The 19,082-nt window shown below is 39.7% G+C and overlaps 1 protein-coding gene across 10 annotated transcripts in view; it reads right to left on the bottom strand.

Moving 5' to 3' along the window:
- Nucleotides 1-1,409: 1,409 nt before the first annotated feature.
- LOC105256547 (Down syndrome cell adhesion molecule-like protein Dscam2) overlaps nucleotides 1,410-19,082 on the bottom strand; it is an 86,876-nt gene continuing 69,203 nt past the window's right edge. Inside the window, exons 8-31 of one of the 10 annotated variants that reach the window (XM_020029171.2) lie at nucleotides 16,729-16,873; nucleotides 15,527-15,678; nucleotides 14,848-15,120; nucleotides 14,259-14,543; nucleotides 12,855-13,154; nucleotides 9,827-9,946; nucleotides 9,433-9,606; nucleotides 9,130-9,280; nucleotides 8,480-8,628; nucleotides 8,226-8,357; nucleotides 7,635-7,935; nucleotides 7,220-7,398; nucleotides 6,943-7,112; nucleotides 6,724-6,862; nucleotides 6,528-6,645; nucleotides 5,889-6,340; nucleotides 5,321-5,502; nucleotides 4,761-5,154; nucleotides 4,437-4,580; nucleotides 4,071-4,253; nucleotides 3,424-3,635; nucleotides 3,022-3,175; nucleotides 2,853-2,955; nucleotides 1,410-2,520 (exon numbers count right to left, since the gene is read on the bottom strand). In XM_020029171.2, the coding sequence (XP_019884730.2) occupies nucleotides 2,274-2,520; nucleotides 2,853-2,955; nucleotides 3,022-3,175; nucleotides 3,424-3,635; nucleotides 4,071-4,253; nucleotides 4,437-4,580; nucleotides 4,761-5,154; nucleotides 5,321-5,502; nucleotides 5,889-6,340; nucleotides 6,528-6,645; nucleotides 6,724-6,862; nucleotides 6,943-7,112; nucleotides 7,220-7,398; nucleotides 7,635-7,935; nucleotides 8,226-8,357; nucleotides 8,480-8,628; nucleotides 9,130-9,280; nucleotides 9,433-9,606; nucleotides 9,827-9,946; nucleotides 12,855-13,154; nucleotides 14,259-14,543; nucleotides 14,848-15,120; nucleotides 15,527-15,678; nucleotides 16,729-16,873 (4,859 nt within the window). In that variant the 3' untranslated portion in view covers nucleotides 1,410-2,273. The remainder of the gene's footprint in view (nucleotides 2,521-2,852; nucleotides 2,956-3,021; nucleotides 3,176-3,423; nucleotides 3,636-4,070; nucleotides 4,254-4,436; nucleotides 4,581-4,760; nucleotides 5,155-5,320; nucleotides 5,503-5,888; nucleotides 6,341-6,527; nucleotides 6,646-6,723; nucleotides 6,863-6,942; nucleotides 7,113-7,219; nucleotides 7,399-7,634; nucleotides 7,936-8,225; nucleotides 8,358-8,479; nucleotides 8,629-9,129; nucleotides 9,281-9,432; nucleotides 9,607-9,826; nucleotides 9,947-12,854; nucleotides 13,155-14,258; nucleotides 14,544-14,847; nucleotides 15,121-15,526; nucleotides 15,679-16,728; nucleotides 16,874-19,082) is intronic. The other 9 variants (XM_011266550.3, XM_011266545.3, XM_011266549.3 and 6 more) reach the window with 9 other exon arrangements.

The raw sequence follows: 19,082 nt of genomic DNA on the forward strand, positions 1-19,082 counted from the left end.
TACCGATATTATTTTACGTTAAATCTGTGAAATTTTTAAACGTCGCTTACAATATTCTGACATGTGAGACTAGAATTTTTCTTAGCTTTTCCTAAATTGTTTGTTCGTAAGATCAGTTATCGTCGACGTGTGTACAGAGGACGTACAATAAATTCGGAACGATCTCCTTCGCGCTTAAATAAACTAGGAAATGGCAATACGTGCGCCGTCACAGAGAGAAGTCCGAATATAAAACACCGTATATTATACTTAACTAGAGTGACGCTTGGAAGAGGGAGGAAGAGGATCAACAATAACTCCGTCACTTGGATGTCGATAAAAGTTACAAAAAACGTTCTTTTTTTAAAGTTATGTAAAGCGATCTCAACATTATCCCATTTTTTATACGGTAAATGATCTGCGGAATGGCAGTGTCGTGGAAGTATTGGAAGCTCGCAAGGCAGTAGGATGCGCGCGTTTAATTAATTCTAACTGCAATTTTTTATTAATACTTTCGATTTCAGTCTGAAGAAGAGTTGCGCTGGTACGACTTATTGCATAATAGTAAGATTGGTCGCGTCGGATCACGGGGTCTCGAGGTGCGCGACATTAGAAGAGAGATTTCTTAGATGAGGAAGAGAGAGAAAGAGAAAGAGAGAGAGACGGTTCTCTTTCTCTGAAGCGCCTTGGCCGAAATTTATAGCGCAGGAAACGAGATCGCTGCGATCAGCTTCGCGCTTCGATATTTCCGATCGTGTGTATATCGCGCTCCGCGCACAGAAAAAACGCTCTACATAGAAGTCTTAGGATTAATAACGGACTTAAAGTAATCAACGGTGCTATTATTAATACGTATATAAACTTTACAACGCAACAGAGCCCAACCATCAACGATCTCCGTCTTGGAGACTTGGAAGTCAGTGTCTTCTCTCTTCCCTAATTCATTCGTATCTCATCCCGATTTTCAAAGTAACATGCACGCACCAAACATAGACGTTCATTATTTCTAAATGTGGCTTTAGACATTTATGGGGAAAAGAATTTTTATTCAAATGTTAACAGGTAAAATTGAAAAAATTCAGATAATGAAGAATTATTTTATATTTAAAAATAATCAAAAATTATATCCATTTAAATAATAATAAAATGAAATAAAAATTATAAAAATTAACATATAAAGAAATTATGATAAATAATTTTATCGACATCTCTTTCAAACATAACAAACGTACTTCTTGTATGGATTAAAATAGCATAAAATGATGCAAATATATTCATTTCACATAAATAAAGCGTATTGTAATAAATATTACATATAATAATTCTTCTAAATACTTTATTATAATAAAGTTATCAGGAAAATGTAAAGAGATATGGATATGAAAATGACAAAATTAATACATGATAAATAAATAAATTAATAAAATTAATGCAATAAATTGGTACAAATAAAGAAAGATTTTTTGTAGAATTCGAAATGGGAGCAAATGCAGCCTGCCACCGTTCGTTTCGTTCATGATGCGCGAAGGATTCTTCTGTGCTCTGTTCATACGATTAAGTCTTTGGTCTCGAATGGATCGCCCGCCGGCGAACAACTCGCAGCGGTCTGAGCAAATTGTCGTTTTGGCACGCATTCGCACACGCGATTCGACAATCATCCACACACTCGGACTCGGACTCACTCACGCACTCTACGCATTCCATGCGTCGCATTACGGACAAGGAAGAGGAGACGCATGTACTTTAGATACTTTCGTCTAACTCTTTCTCGATCAACGAAGAAACACATTTATAGAAGAACAGTTCTATAGCTTCGCATTTTCTGTCGTATATTATTAATTAAATATTAAGAAAACTGTTATATTTGCGGAAAATGTATTTTTTTTAATTATAAATTATAAATTGAGTTATGAGAGATCATAATTATTGAAAAAATTAGTAGCTTTTTTTTCATTATAGTAAAAAGTCATGCTTTTTTATTCATCCCGATATACGCGTCTGTTCTTCTATATTCGTCCTCGTTGCTTTGATCTTCTTTACAATCTTATTTATATGCACGTCTCTCCCTATCAATCGTCGTTAACGAGTAGAATGTAATTTATCTATCGACAGAAATGTGCCCGTGGCAGTCGGATAGTTCTACTAAGTGAGCACAAGGGAATTCTCGTCGAGATATAAGAAAGAAAGATCGATTTACTTAATCTTTGGCCCACAGGATTGAGGAAGGAAGGAGAGGAGAAAGAAAGGAAAGAGAGTCCCTACTATAGAAGAGTGATACCGTGCGATGGTACAGATTAAACGGCGATGGAGTAATCCGACGAAGGATTGTTCTGAGTGCTCGGCCGTGACCATAGGGAACTCCTCAGGCCAAGTTTTAGCTTCTTCAGGGAATCAATGTCGCACTCGGCCTCGCTGAGCTCCGGCCGATCCCCGTTTCCCGGCGTAGGCACAACCGCCCCCTGATTGCCGACGAACGCGGTCTCCGCGACCGAGATCGGCGGTAGTAGCGTGCGTAGAGAGCTCCTGCTGGGAACATGCCATCTTACGAGATAGCCAAGAGAAACAGACGAAACTTACTGATGGATGCTGCGAATGAACGATGACAAGTACTCGAGTGATTAAGTGTCACGAATGCTTAATTAACACTTGTGTCAATATTTTTTCGTAGTAATTTTTTTAGTATCATAATTTTTTAGGATATTTTTAGCTTCGGATATCTGATTCAAATGAGATGAATTTACAGTCGAGGGGACCACTCAAATACTTTAGACACTGCGTGAAATTTTCTGGGAAACTAGAAATTGTGGAGAATTATGGATTATGATAAAGAAGCTAGCGATGATGATTTGCGTTTGATGAACTTGAATCATTACCTTGATCGCCCCCTTCGTGGCAGTGACTTCTGTTCGGACATGGGAGAAATATCCGAAGAAGTGCTCGACGTGCCATGATAGATAAAATCCGAAACCGCGCGAACTGAAACAACATATCGTTAGAATATCGATGAGTCGATAATGTATTAATTAAATTCAAATTAAATACTATGTTTTAGTTTGCCGGCATCCAGTTGATTCGATGATTCCGTGCGCGAACTTATCAGTTGATCCGGGTCAGACTCGCTCTCGTCGCTCTCGACATCGCCCGGAGTTTGTTGTTTTCTCTGTTGTCGCCTTCTCGACGAGACACTCTTCATGCTCTATGCAGATTAGATCTTTGTGTCAATTGTAATAGGACTTATAACACAGAATTATGTTGCAATCTCCACAATCAACGATATAGATAAAAAAAATTCATTGGAGATTTCTATGTCATGTTCATTTTATATATACTTTATTTTAAAATCAATTATACTTTGTTAATTAAATTCAATTAATTCTCTTTAAATCGAAGAAAAATTTAATAATATAATAATAATATTCTAACAAGAAAAAATCTAACATATACCGTTGCTGCCGGTGGAGGACTCGCGCATCCTTCGGTCATGGCATGCTCGTGATACATGAAGCTGTGAAGAAGAGTATTGTTCGGATGAAGACCGGCCGCTGTGGCCTCCGCCGCGCCTCCCAGTCCTCCCAATGCGCCCAACCCTGCCAGGCTTCCCCCGCCACCCTCCGAAAGCTGGAACGTAGCGTACGGCGAAATGTCCTCCGCTGTCTCTGTAACCCATCAGAGGCATTGCCTACCTTTCAAATCGCGTCGGGCTAACTGTTTCAGTTGTCCATTCGTTTCAAGCGAACGAAGAAGTGCAAAAATTCGCTTCGATTTTCCGTTTGGTTATTATTTCTTAAAGACAGATTCATGAATATTTTTCTTCACATTTTCAAGACTGTAGTTTTTTAAGAAGTAACAATATGTATAAGAGGTTTCCTTTTAATTTAATAATTTATTAACAATCAAAAGATTAAATGAATTTAAAATTAACTTTATTAATTTCTTCTCTATTCCACATAAATATATACATATAATAATGATGTATTTTTGAAGTGTGTTGTCTTCTCCGCAGCTTCATTTTTAGGCAATTTTATTTTACCATCGAGCGGCGCTAAAGGCGGCCGACTCTTACCTGTGCAACAGTAATTATAATACCAAACCTGGCAGTTGTCCAGATCGAAACAAAGGTTCACCTGGAATCTTGTCGGGCCCAGCGCCCGTATTCGCCGCTTGCAGAGCCACTTTGTGTATCGTGGCATAATAACGCTCTCGTTGCGTCTCGGCATTTTGTTGATTCTCTTGTGATTCTTTCATCGGCCGTTGCACTTGACCTCCTAAATATCCTGGCGAACATATTGTTTTGTCAATCTTTTTTTCATCTCTTTTATACAGAAAAATATTTGCAGATATTTATATTAGAATATAGTATTATTGACAGGCTATATTTAGATATTAAATGTAAATTAACAACAAAAGTTGTTTTAGGAAATAAATTTGAGAAATAATTGCACGTTTGTCAGACTCACTATTCCTCCAACGAAAGGCGACAATTATCACTGCGGCGACCAGCGCGATAGTAGCCACGATCAATGGCAGAATCACTTTGACATCTGCATAAAATGGCATAGCCGACGTTATTCCCCGTTTTGACAATCCTGGAGGCGGTGATTCTGCAAAGTTACAGGAACACAGTGCTTTTGGAAATATGTGCTTAAACATAATAGTTTCATCAGATGATGTAAGTAGATCCTCAATTGTCATTCTCTAAATTAATGAAAATTGCGCTATTCTTATATTAATTGTTCTTTAATTCTATATTATTTTGATCTTAAATCTGTTTTCAAACTTACCACCTTCCTTCGTCAACGTTACGAACGTGAACTCTGCTTGATTACTACCGGCTACATTATGAGCCTCGACCTTGAGCTGATAGACTGAGCTGGGTGCTAAATTTGTCACAACGAATCGCCGTTGCATTTTGACGTTGTTTGATACTAGAGTCCAGTGAAACTCATTCATAGGTTTGTATTGAATAACAAAATACTTAATGGGGCACCCATTATCGGGCCAGACGTGCAATCGTAGCACCAAAGTAGTAGAGTTCGGGCTGACGAAAGCGGCTGCTGGTGGGATTCCTGGAGCTTGACCCTGAGTTCGAACCGAGAGCACCGGAGATGGCGGACTACTGCCAATCTTATTGTGCGATGTTAGATACAACTGATACGTGTTGCCGCACAGAAGCCCCTATTAAGAAATTACAATTGTTTACGTATTGTTTCGATCAATTTAATTTTAGCTTAAATTATTAATTCAATGACAATTAACATGTAATAACTAATTAATCGTGCTTTAATATTTGTTATTAATCTCATCAATATTTCAAATATTTCTTGATTTCAAGCAAGTTTACCTTCAATTCGTGATTAGTAGCATGACGAGATAATTGTAACTCATCGAGAGTACCGTGAGTAGTTCGATAATATAGTGTGTAACCCGTCAATGGTGCACCACCGTTATGCTCGGATTTCCAATGTAATAATATACTACTCGACGTAGAGCTGGTTACATATAATACAGGTGCGTTGGGTGGAACTGCAACAGTCGATAGTTATTCTAGACTACATTAATATTCTGCTATAGTCGTTAAATTAGAATTTACGCAAATTGATTTAGCTCAATCAGTTAATTAAAATCAGCTTATTAAAATCTACTTAGCAATATATTAGTATTCTAATTGTAGTATTCTAATTAGTATTCTAATCGTAGTATTCTAATGTAGCAATATTATAATCTCATTATAATAACGTTATTATTCATATATTATAATCATCATAATATCGTAGATAAATATATAATCATTTTAATAATTCATGCTTCTAACATAACATTGTAAGATACTTTCTTACAATGTTCTTGCTTATTAAAATATAAGCATGGATTAAAAATGAAGAAATGAATTAATTGCAACAGAGAATTACCTTGCACCGTGAGAGTATAATGCAGCTTATCGCTGCCTTGAGAGTTCTCCACCTGACAGGTGTAATTCCCGCTGTCCTGCGACTGAAGATTCGATAATACGAGCTCTCCGGTCGTCAAAATTTGCACGTTTCTGGCGGAATCGGTGCGCAATTGCTCCGTGGTGCCCTTGTACCATTCTCTCGTCGGATCTCCGACCGCGTTACATGCCAAAGTGGCCGAACTCCGCCATGGACGGACCACGTGTCCGCCGAAGGACGTGATTCTGGCTGGCACTCGATTTGTTGGCACCTGCGCCGTCACCCTCGAACTCTGACCTTCGCCCATCCGGGTACTGCCGGTTACCCAGAATTGATACTCCACGTGTTGTTGCAAGTCGGTCGCCTCGAAATACGTGCTTGTGGCCGGTAACGTCTTCTTACCGTGATTGAGTTCTTCCCGTCCATCAACGACTCTGCAAATTTTTTTCATTATCTTTGCGAATTTGATAAGAAAAAAATAAGAGTGAAAGAATTTAGTCTTATGCGAGATGTTAAATAGCAAGATCTCGGCCATGTAGATAGACAGACAAGATGTGAGTAACACGAATTTTTATTCTTACTGTTTATAAAAGATATTGTCTTATTTTACTTTATTTTTACCTTGTATAAAGATTGTACTTCGTAATAACTCCATTCGGTTCGAGTGGAGGTAACCATGAGATAAAGAGAGCTTGCGGTGAGCTTACTACGACTTTGATATCAGCCGGACTGCCTGGCACTAAATGAAAAACAAGAGAAAAATACTTATTAAAGTTTTAGCGAAAGAGATTATTTTGAAATGTGTCAAATAAATCACCATCTTCCTCCGTCTGACAGTAAATTGTTGTGGAGGGCACACCGTCGCCGATTCTGGTAAAAGCCAAAACTTGGATAGTATAATTAGTGTACCGCCTAAGTCCAGTTAGAACCGTTGTTAGAGCGTTCGTTTTGCGAACCTGTCATGAAATAATCAACTAATTAATTACGATTAGGAGAACATGTAAGAAACAAATAATTAATTTGAAAGAATAATTACCTCCATTTCATCTACTCCTCGCCACGCGTCCGCCAAAAGTGGTTCGTAATTTAATTTGTAGCCTTGAATAATACCGTTGCTGTGCGTATTCGGCGGAGGTTGCCAGGACACTTGCAAAGACTGAGAAGTGAGTGCCGCGCATCTTACGTCGTCTGGTGGCATGCTAGGAACTACAAACAATCATTTATAAGCGATTGTCTTAAAAATTCATCTTAGAAATAATAGAAAAAAAGAAGAAGTAAGAATAAAGATTTTTAAAAAAATTTATAATAATCACCGTCTTCCAACGTCTGCGTGAGCAATGGTTCGCACAAAGGTCCTGGCCCAACCTGATTATAAGCCTGAACGACTAGAGTGTATCTAGTGTAAGGCCTGAGACCTGTAAGTCGAAGCTCTCCGCCACCTTCCTCTCCATCGCCTGATACAGAGCTGAAGTTATACGATGGATTGCTCGAACTGAAAAAAGAACATATTGTTTGTTCTCTTCCGCTAAGGTTTATTCACAATTCTTTAAAAATTTATTTATAGTCTTTCTTAGATACGATTAGTCAAAAGAGATGTTCAATTTTAAATATCATTTTAATCAAAATATCCAAATATATGATTACAAATTTATATAATGTATTTATTATATTTTTATATTATGTATATATTTTGTGCTTGAAAGTTAAGTTTTCTCAAATAACAGTTACCTCGTTTCTTTGTAACCGACGTTGAAACCTTGTATATCACCGTGACGAAGTTCCGACAACGGCGGTGACCAACTGATGAGAATCTCGGAGGAGGAAAGAGCTCGAGCTGCGAGATTCATCGGCGGACCAGCTGGTCTCTGCGGTTCGGTCCTGACGACAAGTTCCGCCGAAGGGACAGATCGACCCGCTGGACCTTCCGCTATCACGCGTATAGTATATCTTGTGGCTGGTTTCAGGTCATCGATTAATGCCGCATACGGCAATGGTGGTCCGGTAAATTCTTGATGCTGCCACATACCACCTGGCAAGTTCGATTGTATCATTAAAAATGATAAATTGGAAGAAAATGAATTCTTATGTCAGATGATCAAAACAAAAGCTAAACTTTGGAGAAATGCATTGAAAGAATATAAACAAGAATGCAGACAAATTTGATATATTTGATTTGTTGATATTGTGATTATTTTTTGCTGTTTGGATAAATAAGTTACAATTTAGAACAAAATAATTTTTAACAAAATGTGAAATTATAATTACTTAAAACTAAAATTTATATATATTAAATTTTATTTCATGTAAATAATAATTTACCTTCACCCTCCTTGTACTGAAGAATGTATTTGGTGACTTCGCTAGTGTCCTGCGACTTGTGTTGCCACTTAACGTTAATGCTACGACTCGCCACCATGGCAGTTTCTAGGGCGTTCGGTGGTTGTGGTGGCTCTAAAACGTGCGGAATTCGATATTAATGCACTCATGTGTCGATATATATGCGCATAGCGCAAGAATATTACATTTGGAATTCAATTATTCTATATTGGGGCGAATTGACCTATAAAACGTACCTTGCACGAGGAGTTGCACCAGTTGCTGATCGCGGCCGTAAAGATTATTCGCCTGGCAAAAATACGCACCGCTGTCGGCGGCTTCCGCCGATGAGATTTGCAGTTGCGCGATGATACCATCCGGTGTTACTTCCTGCTTCACTGCGACGCTTTATAGCGAATTTATCAAAGTCCATTAAAAACTTTGCATCCGAGGTACAATTATGAAATATTCATGCACTGTCACATCGCATAGAAGTGACATACTAATATTTTACAACTCCCTTTGAACAACACATTTCAGTATTCTCTTAACAAACGGATAAACGGATTATATTTGGTCCTTTCAATTGGATATATGGTGCGTTTGCATTTTTCAAGTGGATAAACTTCACGTGCCTTCTCTATTATCAGCCAGGCATGCATTATTAATACTTTAACCGTCATATTTCATTTGCTAAATTCCGCTCGACGCGATCGATTTATCGAGAATAACGCGCGGTTCGCAATAAACGTGGCACACTGAACAAGACTGAACGATAATTTAACGAGAATCGTAGCAAGGTAGAGATTTTGCGCCATGGATTTTAGTTAATTCATCGCGTATCGATTTATCGCGTCCGCGCAACTCCTTTCGATGATTATATTACGTACAGTTAATCCCAACTTACCGGTAATTCGTCGAGGGATTAAGCTCGCTTTTGCCGCCTTTCAGCCAAGTAACGGTAACCGGCTTATCGCCGTGTACCTCGCAGTGTAACGTCGCCGTGTCTCCTTTCTTTACGGTTACGAGTCGCGATGGTGCGGCGAAATACGGAGATGCTGTAAAACCATAAAGCAACACATAGAAAAGCTGACTAGTAAGATGAAAATAGAGATAGAGGCTTTATTTGTATTATTTATATCACGCTCATTATGTCACGTATCATTGAATAGAATTTAATTACAAGATACGATTTAAACATTTGACTCACAATTGACTTTTAACTGCACGACCTTGCCTAAGCCGCTTCCTATGCCGTTGTTCGCGTGGCATAGGTAGAAACCTTCTCTGTCTTCTTTCACATGTTGCAGCAACAGCGTGCCGTTGCTGAGGATTTTAGTATACGTTCTTTCACGCAACTCCTCGTAATCACCGGCCTTGCTTCCTGTTAAAAAATGTATCGCATAAAAAGTTAACTAATGCTTTAATTAAAAAATTAAAGTATCTCATCATACATTTTAAGCTCAAAAAATAGAATAATTTGACAGAAAGTATCTTGCGATAAAATTAATTAGTTTCCAACAAACTTTGATAAATGTAAATATCACACGATAAAAATTTGTATAAAAATGTATAATTTGTACGAAATTGTTTAGTCATCTCACCGGTGGCTTTCTTCCAGACGATCGTCGGCGTCGGGACGCCCTGCGCTTGACAATGCAAAGCAACGTGGCGATTCCTCTCGACGCTCACGTCAATCGGCTCGACGATCCATCTGGGTGGCACTGTAACGTCAGAGAGATCCGTTTTACACAAATTCGTCACGAGTGTCAATATTCAACTTATTATGTCTTGCTTTACTGGTCGTTAGCGATTTAGAGACAGGTACGTTTTTCATGATAGACTGGAGAATAGTAAAAAAGCACGACGCGAAAAGGAGCTACGTGAGCTCGTGTCGCATTCAACGCGCGACTCTACGCATCTCGTCAAAGAGATTGAATCTCAAACAAACCGATAAAATAGACATGAAAGAGAGAAAGAGAAAGAGAGAAATGTACACACAGAGAAATGGTCTCGCGTGTGAAGCTCTGGAATGTTCTTTTGATCTTTCTTTCGAAATATACGCTACTTCCGTTCGGTTCGACTTTTGCAGTTCTCAAATTTCCGAGCTTTTGACACGACGTACGCGGCTATTTGCATGATGAAGAAACTGATAAAGATACTGAGAGAAGATACAGTGAGAATGAAGGTAAGTATGTGGGTGGGGTAGAGTTGGAGAATCAGGGGGTTCATGAATCGATGCGAGGCGTATTTCGCGGGTGTCAATTGATATATATATATAAAGTCTCGTGTCATTCGCACGCCAGGCAGCAGCAGACAATTCACCTCTATGTTCAACACGGCAACAGGGTAACAAGGAAAGTGACAAGGGACAAGGGCAATCGATCATCTATTATCTGCAACGTTAACTCTCCTAGGAGCTACCAACAAGGACAACGTAACGAAGGCGTTTCTATGATAGCGCGCGATACAATGGTACGTATACAGCTCTTAGCTCGTAAAAAAAAAGGAAAAAAAAGTAAGACGGATGCTTGGTCGTCAAAGTTTCTCGACCAGGCGCGAGATTTTGCGTCGCGCATCGATTTGTCGACAAAGTCTCGTAGGGGTTGGTTCTTGTACGATTAGGTGTATTGTTTGGCAAGGTTCTACTTCTTACTGTGGTGAAAAAAACGCTGCACAAGCGAGATACTGTGAGTGGGAGTTTTCAACGTTTTACAAGACGGCAAAATATCGGCCACGCATCGATCGCGTGCGACAATATATAATATATATAGATAGATAGATATAGATATATAGACGTATATGTATATAATATATATGTAACGTGAGTATACAAATATACTCGAGCCCAAACGATGGCGTGTGAAACAAGTAGAACTCTTGGAAAGTGGTACGCAAAGGGCAGGATGTGTCTGGGTGCGGACCTCGTGAAGGAGGCGAATAATAATAATGATAACAATAATAATAATAATAATAACAATATATATGTATAAGTACCCGCGTCTAACGACTAGTTCGATAAAGTATGAATTTAATTAATATATATACTACTAGCCTACATTACCAGTCGCTAACGGGACGGAAGATGTACGCTCGAATTTTATTCGGCTCCTTTAAATCCATTCTTGAGAACTTAACGCTCCAATTTCAGTGAGTTTTAAAATCTTTTTATTACTCTTTTAGAATTGTTCGTCGTAGTTTTACGAAAGAGAGCTTTCAAGTGTATTATGCGTTTGGCATCTTCGTCCCATTGCGACGAAAGAAATATAAAAATGAGAAAGAGAGACGGACAGAAAGAGAGAAAGAGAAAGAGAGTGAGAAAGAGATAGAGAAAGACGGATACAGATAGATAGAGATGGTGAAAAGACATGCAGAAGTGAATAAAGGTCTTCCAACGAGCCCAAAGAGCCAGCGCAAAGATCGGTGAAGTTGGTCGTGAGCGTAGTGGTACGTGCTCGCACTCGGGTGATCAAGATACTTGATATACATAGGTATATAGATAATCAAATATAATTTTATAAACATACACATATACAGAAATATATATATACACGTAAAATGTGCAGGCAGAGTGATCTACGGCTACGTAAAGAAATCATGCCGAATAAATTATCGATGCTCACACGCACGCACGCATCTCAGGCCAGAAAAAATCTTTTTCGTTTTCATTTATTGTAGCTGCAGATGTTGCTGTTGTTGTTGTAGTTGTTGTTGAAACGAGTAAAAAATAAGGAAAGGTGCAAACTGTTACCTTTATTATTCGGTCAAGTCAAGCAAACCTCGGGGGTCCACGAGATACCGACGCATTCCCAGAGAGCCAAAGCAACGCAAATGTAATACACACTGTGTCTGGGTTAAGAAGGAAAGTTCTGAATGGATTTTTAGGATAAATTCGTTAGGTTAAGGAACGGAGGTAGAAGAGAAAGAGAGAGGGAAAAAGGGTAGGTGCATAATGATCGTGATCTCGCCCGGGGGTAAATATGCTGTCGTTCGAAATTACGTGGTATCGTCTTTAAGCCGTGGCCAATGTGGACTACAGTCACTCTAAATGTCACATCCTGGCGAGAACACAGCTATGATGAACTATGGTGAAGCGGGAACCGAGTCAATAAGCGCGATGATATGTCGATGGCGATGGATGATGAAATAGCGACTGAGATTGGAGAGCGGTTGACAAGGAGCTGTGGAATGGATGTTCGCAGGATGACGTTCGACCCCGAAATCTCGAAACTTCTCGTTACAAATATCTAAGTACAAAATGATTGAAAATTCGTTTAACAACTTTTCTCGACAATATATATATATATATATATAACGTACTTTATAATTCAACTTTTCGAAAAATTGTTTTATTATTAAATCATATGGATATGTATGCTTTTTTTCTAGATATTTTAATTGAAGCTCACACATTTGTAGATTTAATGTCAAAGAACTCAATATATGTAAACACAATTTTATATAAGATTCCTATAAAAATTTAGAAAGAATACGATTAATAATTAAAAATCTAAAAATTAATAATTAATAATTAATAATTTAATAATCTAATTTTTAGATCCGGGATAAAACAATTATGGACGAGGCGATTATTAGGAACGCAAGGATAAGGGTCGGCAATCATCTAGTTACCTTTTACCTGTAGCTTGGCCGTGTACCTGACCTCGGCGGCGGGGTTCGCGGCGACGCAGGTATAGTCGCCGGAGTGCTCGGCCGCAAGATTCGTTATACTGAGGAGGCTCGAGTAGGGATCCAGTTGGGAGACGTTTGCGACGGAGGCCAGATTCGGCGGCAGGGGAAAAGGATTTTGACCATCTTTCAGCCAGGATATGGTTAGGGGTGGATCTCCCGCCGCGACCCCGCACACCGTCCGCGTCCGCATCCCCTCGGATAGTCCCTCTTGGAACGTAAATGGCTCAATAATAGGGGGTACTGGAAAAGGTCAAGAGAGAAGAGAGAACCATACGTGAGAGCAAGAAAAAGATGGCACCAAAAAACGCAAGAACCTTGTAATACCAGGTATATGTGTTCTTTTTCATATATATATATATATATATATATATATATATATATATGTATATATATACGGATATATATATATATGAAAAAAAAATATATATATATAAGTTTATGGTATGTGTATATATATATATATATTTCTTATTTTTTTTCGCTTTCGTTCCTTCCGCTTCTCATATAAACAGTGGTACGTCCATGTATATGTATAGATATATATATAGAATATAATATGTATATGTAGAATATGTACAATAGAGGCAGTATAGTAACGTAGCAATGTAGAGGAGAGAGAGGGTGGCCCCGCCGCGGACCTGCCCCTGACGCCCTCACACCTTATACACTTAAATTGACATCGCACACTTGCACGCAGCATCCGATTCTTTCCAATATAAGAGCGAGCGTTCGTTCGTCTTTCCGAAGCTACCGCGTCGTTTCCTTCAAGATATTTAATCATCAATTGCATATCTCAAATATAAGCTCTTAAAAAGATTCTTTATATATTTTGTTAGTTTAACTTTTCTAAAAATTAAAAATATAACGCGGATATAGATTGTTAGATGCAGGAGGAAACGCGCGGCGTCGCTCTCGAGAAGTCGAAGTGCGACTTCCCTTCGAGGACGTGTGGAAGAGGTAGAAGCGGGTATCGTGCATAAGGAAGAGTCACGCTAAGCGTGAGCAATCTTTAATTACAAATCACCAAGTCTCTACGTTCCTTGGTGAAAAGTCGGCGAGGTCATCGTCATGGATCGCTTGGAAGCATCGTCCGATTTAAATTTTATTACTCTTCTTCGCATTAAACTTTACGACAGATCTCGCGAATTCTCGCGAATCAAAATGTTATCATTTATGACAGCGTCACAAGATTGCCACATGCAGCTTTTACACGCGCAACCCATTTCCGAAGCCGGCCGACGTGGTTCGCACGCACGCACGCAACGCACACGCACACGCAACACGCAAAACTCGGGCGGTCAGGCGGTCGTCGGGCAAATTGTAGGGGGCCTAGAGGAGGATTACCATGAACCACAAGCCGCTGCGTGTGCGATACCTCTGCGGCCACATTACGGGCCACGCACGAGTAGTTGCCGTTGTGATCTGGAGATAAACTTTCAATCATCAGTATGCTATTGTACTGGTCCACACTGGTGACAGTCACGCGCTCCGACGGTCCCATCGAGCGTCCGTCTTTGAGCCACGTGATGGACAGCGGCTGATCGCCTCTAGTCACCGAGCACGTCAGGGTGGTACGTTCGCCGAGGTGCAAATCGCGATCTGCCGTGAACGGGCTAATTTTGGGGGGAACTGGAATAATAACAACGAGAGAGCTCGTGAGCGCACGTACAATATATAGACGGCTATCGGTAACACATGGCGTGTATCTGCATCTCCCCTTGCGTGCAATCCTAGAAATTATCTCTACCGCTTCTGGCTCGCTTGACTCTCATCTTTGTTCCTCGTCTTTCGATTAGTTATTCGGTAATGCTCGAATTTGTCTTCTCGACCTCGTGAACCGTTCCTCTCATGGCATCCGTTACCACATCTTCCGTCGAAATGATCCACCTGCGACAATTCATTATCGTAGGGAAGAGGAAATAATATGCCTTACCGATCACCGCGACGTCTCCGGATCTTCTGGCGCTGTGACCTTGCTTGTTCCTCGCCCAACAGGTGTACACGCCCGGGTCGCCATTCTTTTGCACGCTGCTGATCATCAGGGTGCCGTCCGGAAGTACCTTCTGACGCAGATTATCCGGCAACTCGCGACTCGACTTCTCCCACTTGATCTCCTCGATCGGATATCCAGCCACGGGACACTTCAAACGAAGCGTCTCGCCGGCGACGGCGGTCACTTTCGGGATCAGGCGTATGTATGGAAGTCCTAGAAATTTTGTCATTTACATATTTGTCTGCATTTTAAGATTCTGAATTCTAATGAGAAACTTCGATAAAATCGATAAAATCGAATTAGGAACATCAGAATTTCATTAAGTTCCTTTTACGTATAAAAAATTAAATTTTTAATCCTTGCTTTAATTTATAATCATATAATGGATCATTAGATTCTCATATTTTAATGAAAATATAATAATATATTATAGTTTACACGAGTCGTACATTAGTGATAAGCTATCATTTATGCATGCGTTATTATAAAGAAATCAGGAAGAGGATCGTTATGATCAATTTTGGATGATATAAAATTAATATGTCGACTAATATATATATTTGTCCCGTTTTACATTACACATTTTACATTATGAGAATAATCAGCAAAAGTTACATACCATAAACATTCAGTCGCGCAGCATGTGTTACTTTTCCCGCGCGATTTTCGGCGGTGCAGGAATATTCTCCTCCGTCCTCCACCATAACGTGGCTTATATTGACATGGGATATGACGTCGCCGTGCACCGTTACGTATTGACCAATGACAAATCTTGCGCAACAATCGATGAATTTTTTATTTAAAAAACAATTTACACAATAATAGTATATGCACAGTAATTTGTCGTTTTCATCAAATTTAGATAGAAAGAGAAAATTAAATTCTGATCCATCAAAAAAAAAGAGAATTCGAAATTTCAAAAAAAGTAAATTTTTTTATTACGTAATAGCACAGACACACAGTAATAATATTTCTATCGCAATAAAGTGTGTAATGTTACTAATGAAAGTGCAATAAAAATCGTGATGACTAAAAGGTAGATCAATTTTTCCATTGATTTGATGCACCAGGCAAATCTCAAAATGACGCAATATCATGAATCTCGCGATAGATGTTACGTATTTATCGTTTAGAATATTTGTCTAGATTCCATCTCGATCAGCCGAGAATAAAATTATACATAAAACTGCGTCCAGCGAGCGGAAAGAGCGGAACTGGACTAGAAAAATGGTGATAAAAAATGAAATATATGGCAAGATTCGCGAGATGATGGATCCTTTATCCGATCAGTCGTTAAATAACATATGAGGCTCACGCATATACGTATCAAACAACATGGCCATATACGTTATCCATAAATATTCTCGTTTCCTATATTACATACAGAATTGTTCATATACATCTAGATGATCGTGAATGATACCGTCAGAAATTACGATTCAGTTACGATAGTAATGTAAATGACGTTTAGGGCGTCTTGTAAGCTTGATGGCGCCTTCAAGACCGTCGATCTCGATTTTGTACATCGAGTGTTATTGATATTGTCAATAACGTGTATGCATCACGTGATAGCACAAGAAAGTAAAATATCATATTCGATCATATCGATATAATGCCATTGTATAGGGATAAAATGACTCGCGATATAATTTATTCTTTCTTTTCATCTTTCTTTTTTTCTTTTTGGCAGAACCATTAGTTACACCGATGAATTATGAGATATATGAGATCCCGAAAATAGCACACGAAATATTAGTAAAAATGTAGGTCATTTTGGAGAAAGAGAGAGAGAGAGAAAGAGAAAGAGAGGGACGAACTTACCTTCCATTAGTCGGTAAGGGAAAACCGTCCAACGCCCATGATACCTGTGGTGTAGGGTTTCCTGCGGCGGAACATTTTAAGGATACGGCGGGTCCTGGCTGGAGTGTCTGCTCGATGAACGAGTATAGGAGTACCGGTGGCGCGTCTGGAACGTTAACGTGTAAGTCGAGCTTAATTACGCGCCGGATACTTTATGTGCCAAGCGTTATCGTTAATCAAAGTTGCTGGAACTTTGGGAAATATGTAGGTGCAAGCGACCGTTTAAAATAAAGGGGAAACATTTGCGCACGCGGTGCGAAATTAATGCAAATTCGATATCGCGGCTAAACCGATACCTCGTTCTTAAAAATTATCGCGGAAATGTTTCGCATTTTTATCTTACGATCCAAGCCTAGTATTTATATTCAAGTTGGAAAATTTTATTCCCATGCACATTTATCTCCGCTATGAAAATGTGGATTACCGATGTAATCCACGCGAGTACCGTGACCTGACAATAAAATGCAAGTGCACCGGGAGTTAAACGAAGGGTTACGAGCGAGCCATGGAAAGAAGAAGACGAGGGTGCGCGATATCCTGATCCTGAAAGCCGCCACGCCCAGCGCACATCGCGATAGAAATACGAGAGACAATGGATCCGCCGTCATGGAAGCACGAATATTTCTCCTTTCTTTGCCGATGTTACTCGGGTAACACGGACAAAACAAGACTGATGCGCGCGAAACTCGCAAGAGAGTAGAAGGAGGCTGTATGCGAATCTCGTGAGAAGGAGAACTCGTCGGGATCGAAGAACCACGCCGATTTATCCGGCTGTGCTCGTAATTAAAAGTGTCATTAAAAATGCTTCGCTGTCGCATCGCAAAGAGAATATGGACCCGCTGCCCTCGAAGAAGGAAGGGAGAAAATGGTCCGAATGAATGTCGGGTTCTTGCTTGCGAATCCGTGCGCAAATTGATGAATCCCGTCTCTATGCCTCTCGGCGATCATTAGCGCGTCTCTCGTAGTCGCTACATCGCGGCTGTTCCACCTCCGGTCGATGAAATGGAATTTTAAGTGATGGTGATAGCGACCGACGCTAGCATTACAATATCTGGGAGGAAGATGTTCTCGTCATTCAGCAGAAACATCTACTGCTTTTACGTTGATTGTACCTCGCGCGATGCAACGTCTGTCGAAGTGTGCGAATCGTCGGGTATTAAAAGAAAAAAAATTTGTTATAATTTAATTAAAATATTGCATATATGTATATATATATATATATATATATATATATATATATATATATTGTGTATAAATATTTTGATTTCAGCGCAGATTTTTTTATAATACCACAAGAGAATTTTTTTGCGCTCCAACAGATTAATTACACTTATATTTTCGTCTCGATGTTCTTCGACAGACATTATCATAATTATTTTTAACGGATCGATAAAACTGGCGAAGCATTCGTATATGTTAATCAAATTGATAAACACGCGCGCGCAGCCCCGATTGAAATACGAGGAATTCGTTTTGAATAATTTGGCAGTTCTGTTCGTTCGAGGAAATGACTTTCTACCGTCGCTTTTATTCCGTTACATACCATATTTCGCGCTTTTATTCTGATGTTTGAAATTTCGTAGCGAGCAGAACGTTTTGTGTGCAGCGGCGATACGCGAGAAATATGTTCCTGAGGTCCATACATATATATACATATTATACCGAAGAGAGAATAAATAGAGGAAAGCTTTTGGCAAAAATTAATTTTCCTACCTTCGATGCACATTTTCCACATACTAATAATTAAACACACTGATATCAATTATATAATAGCGCAACGAGATGTGTTTTGCGCAAATCACTTTTTTCCACCCCGATTTCTCCGAAGCCGAGGCAATCAGAGCTAATCGATAAAACGTCCGCTAATCGCGAAAACGTCGGTAACTGCCGGCCAATCGTACGCGGCTACTTCGCCGGGTAGATTTTACGAGTGAGTAGTACTTGAATTTGGCGGAATGCATTTCGCACAATTTGCCGAGCGCACTCTCTCTGTCTCTCTCTCTCTCTCTTTTTCTCTTTCTCTCTCCGGTCTCGGAAATGACTTTTTCTGCAGCCGTTCCGTTCCGACCGGGCCGCAGCCAGGCCGTTTTTCTCCGCCTCGTCCGTTCTCGCAAAATTGCATCGGCGATCGCTTTGTCTCACTCGCCCGCGCACCCCCAGGATGTCCCTGCTGTCGGCGCTCGCTCGAATTCTCTTTGACGTAAATTCCGTGCATTACTGACGCTGACGAGCGAGAGACGCTAACTTCATTGTTGTTTCAAAGGCCCATCCTCCCTGTCCTATCGTCCACGTATCCCCGATCTAAATATATGGGG

Source organism: Camponotus floridanus, unplaced genomic scaffold (assembly GCF_003227725.1).
Source record: "Camponotus floridanus strain SB8 unplaced genomic scaffold, Cflo_v7.5 scaffold15, whole genome shotgun sequence".
In the NCBI taxonomy this organism is placed as follows: Eukaryota; Metazoa; Arthropoda; class Insecta; order Hymenoptera; family Formicidae; genus Camponotus; species Camponotus floridanus.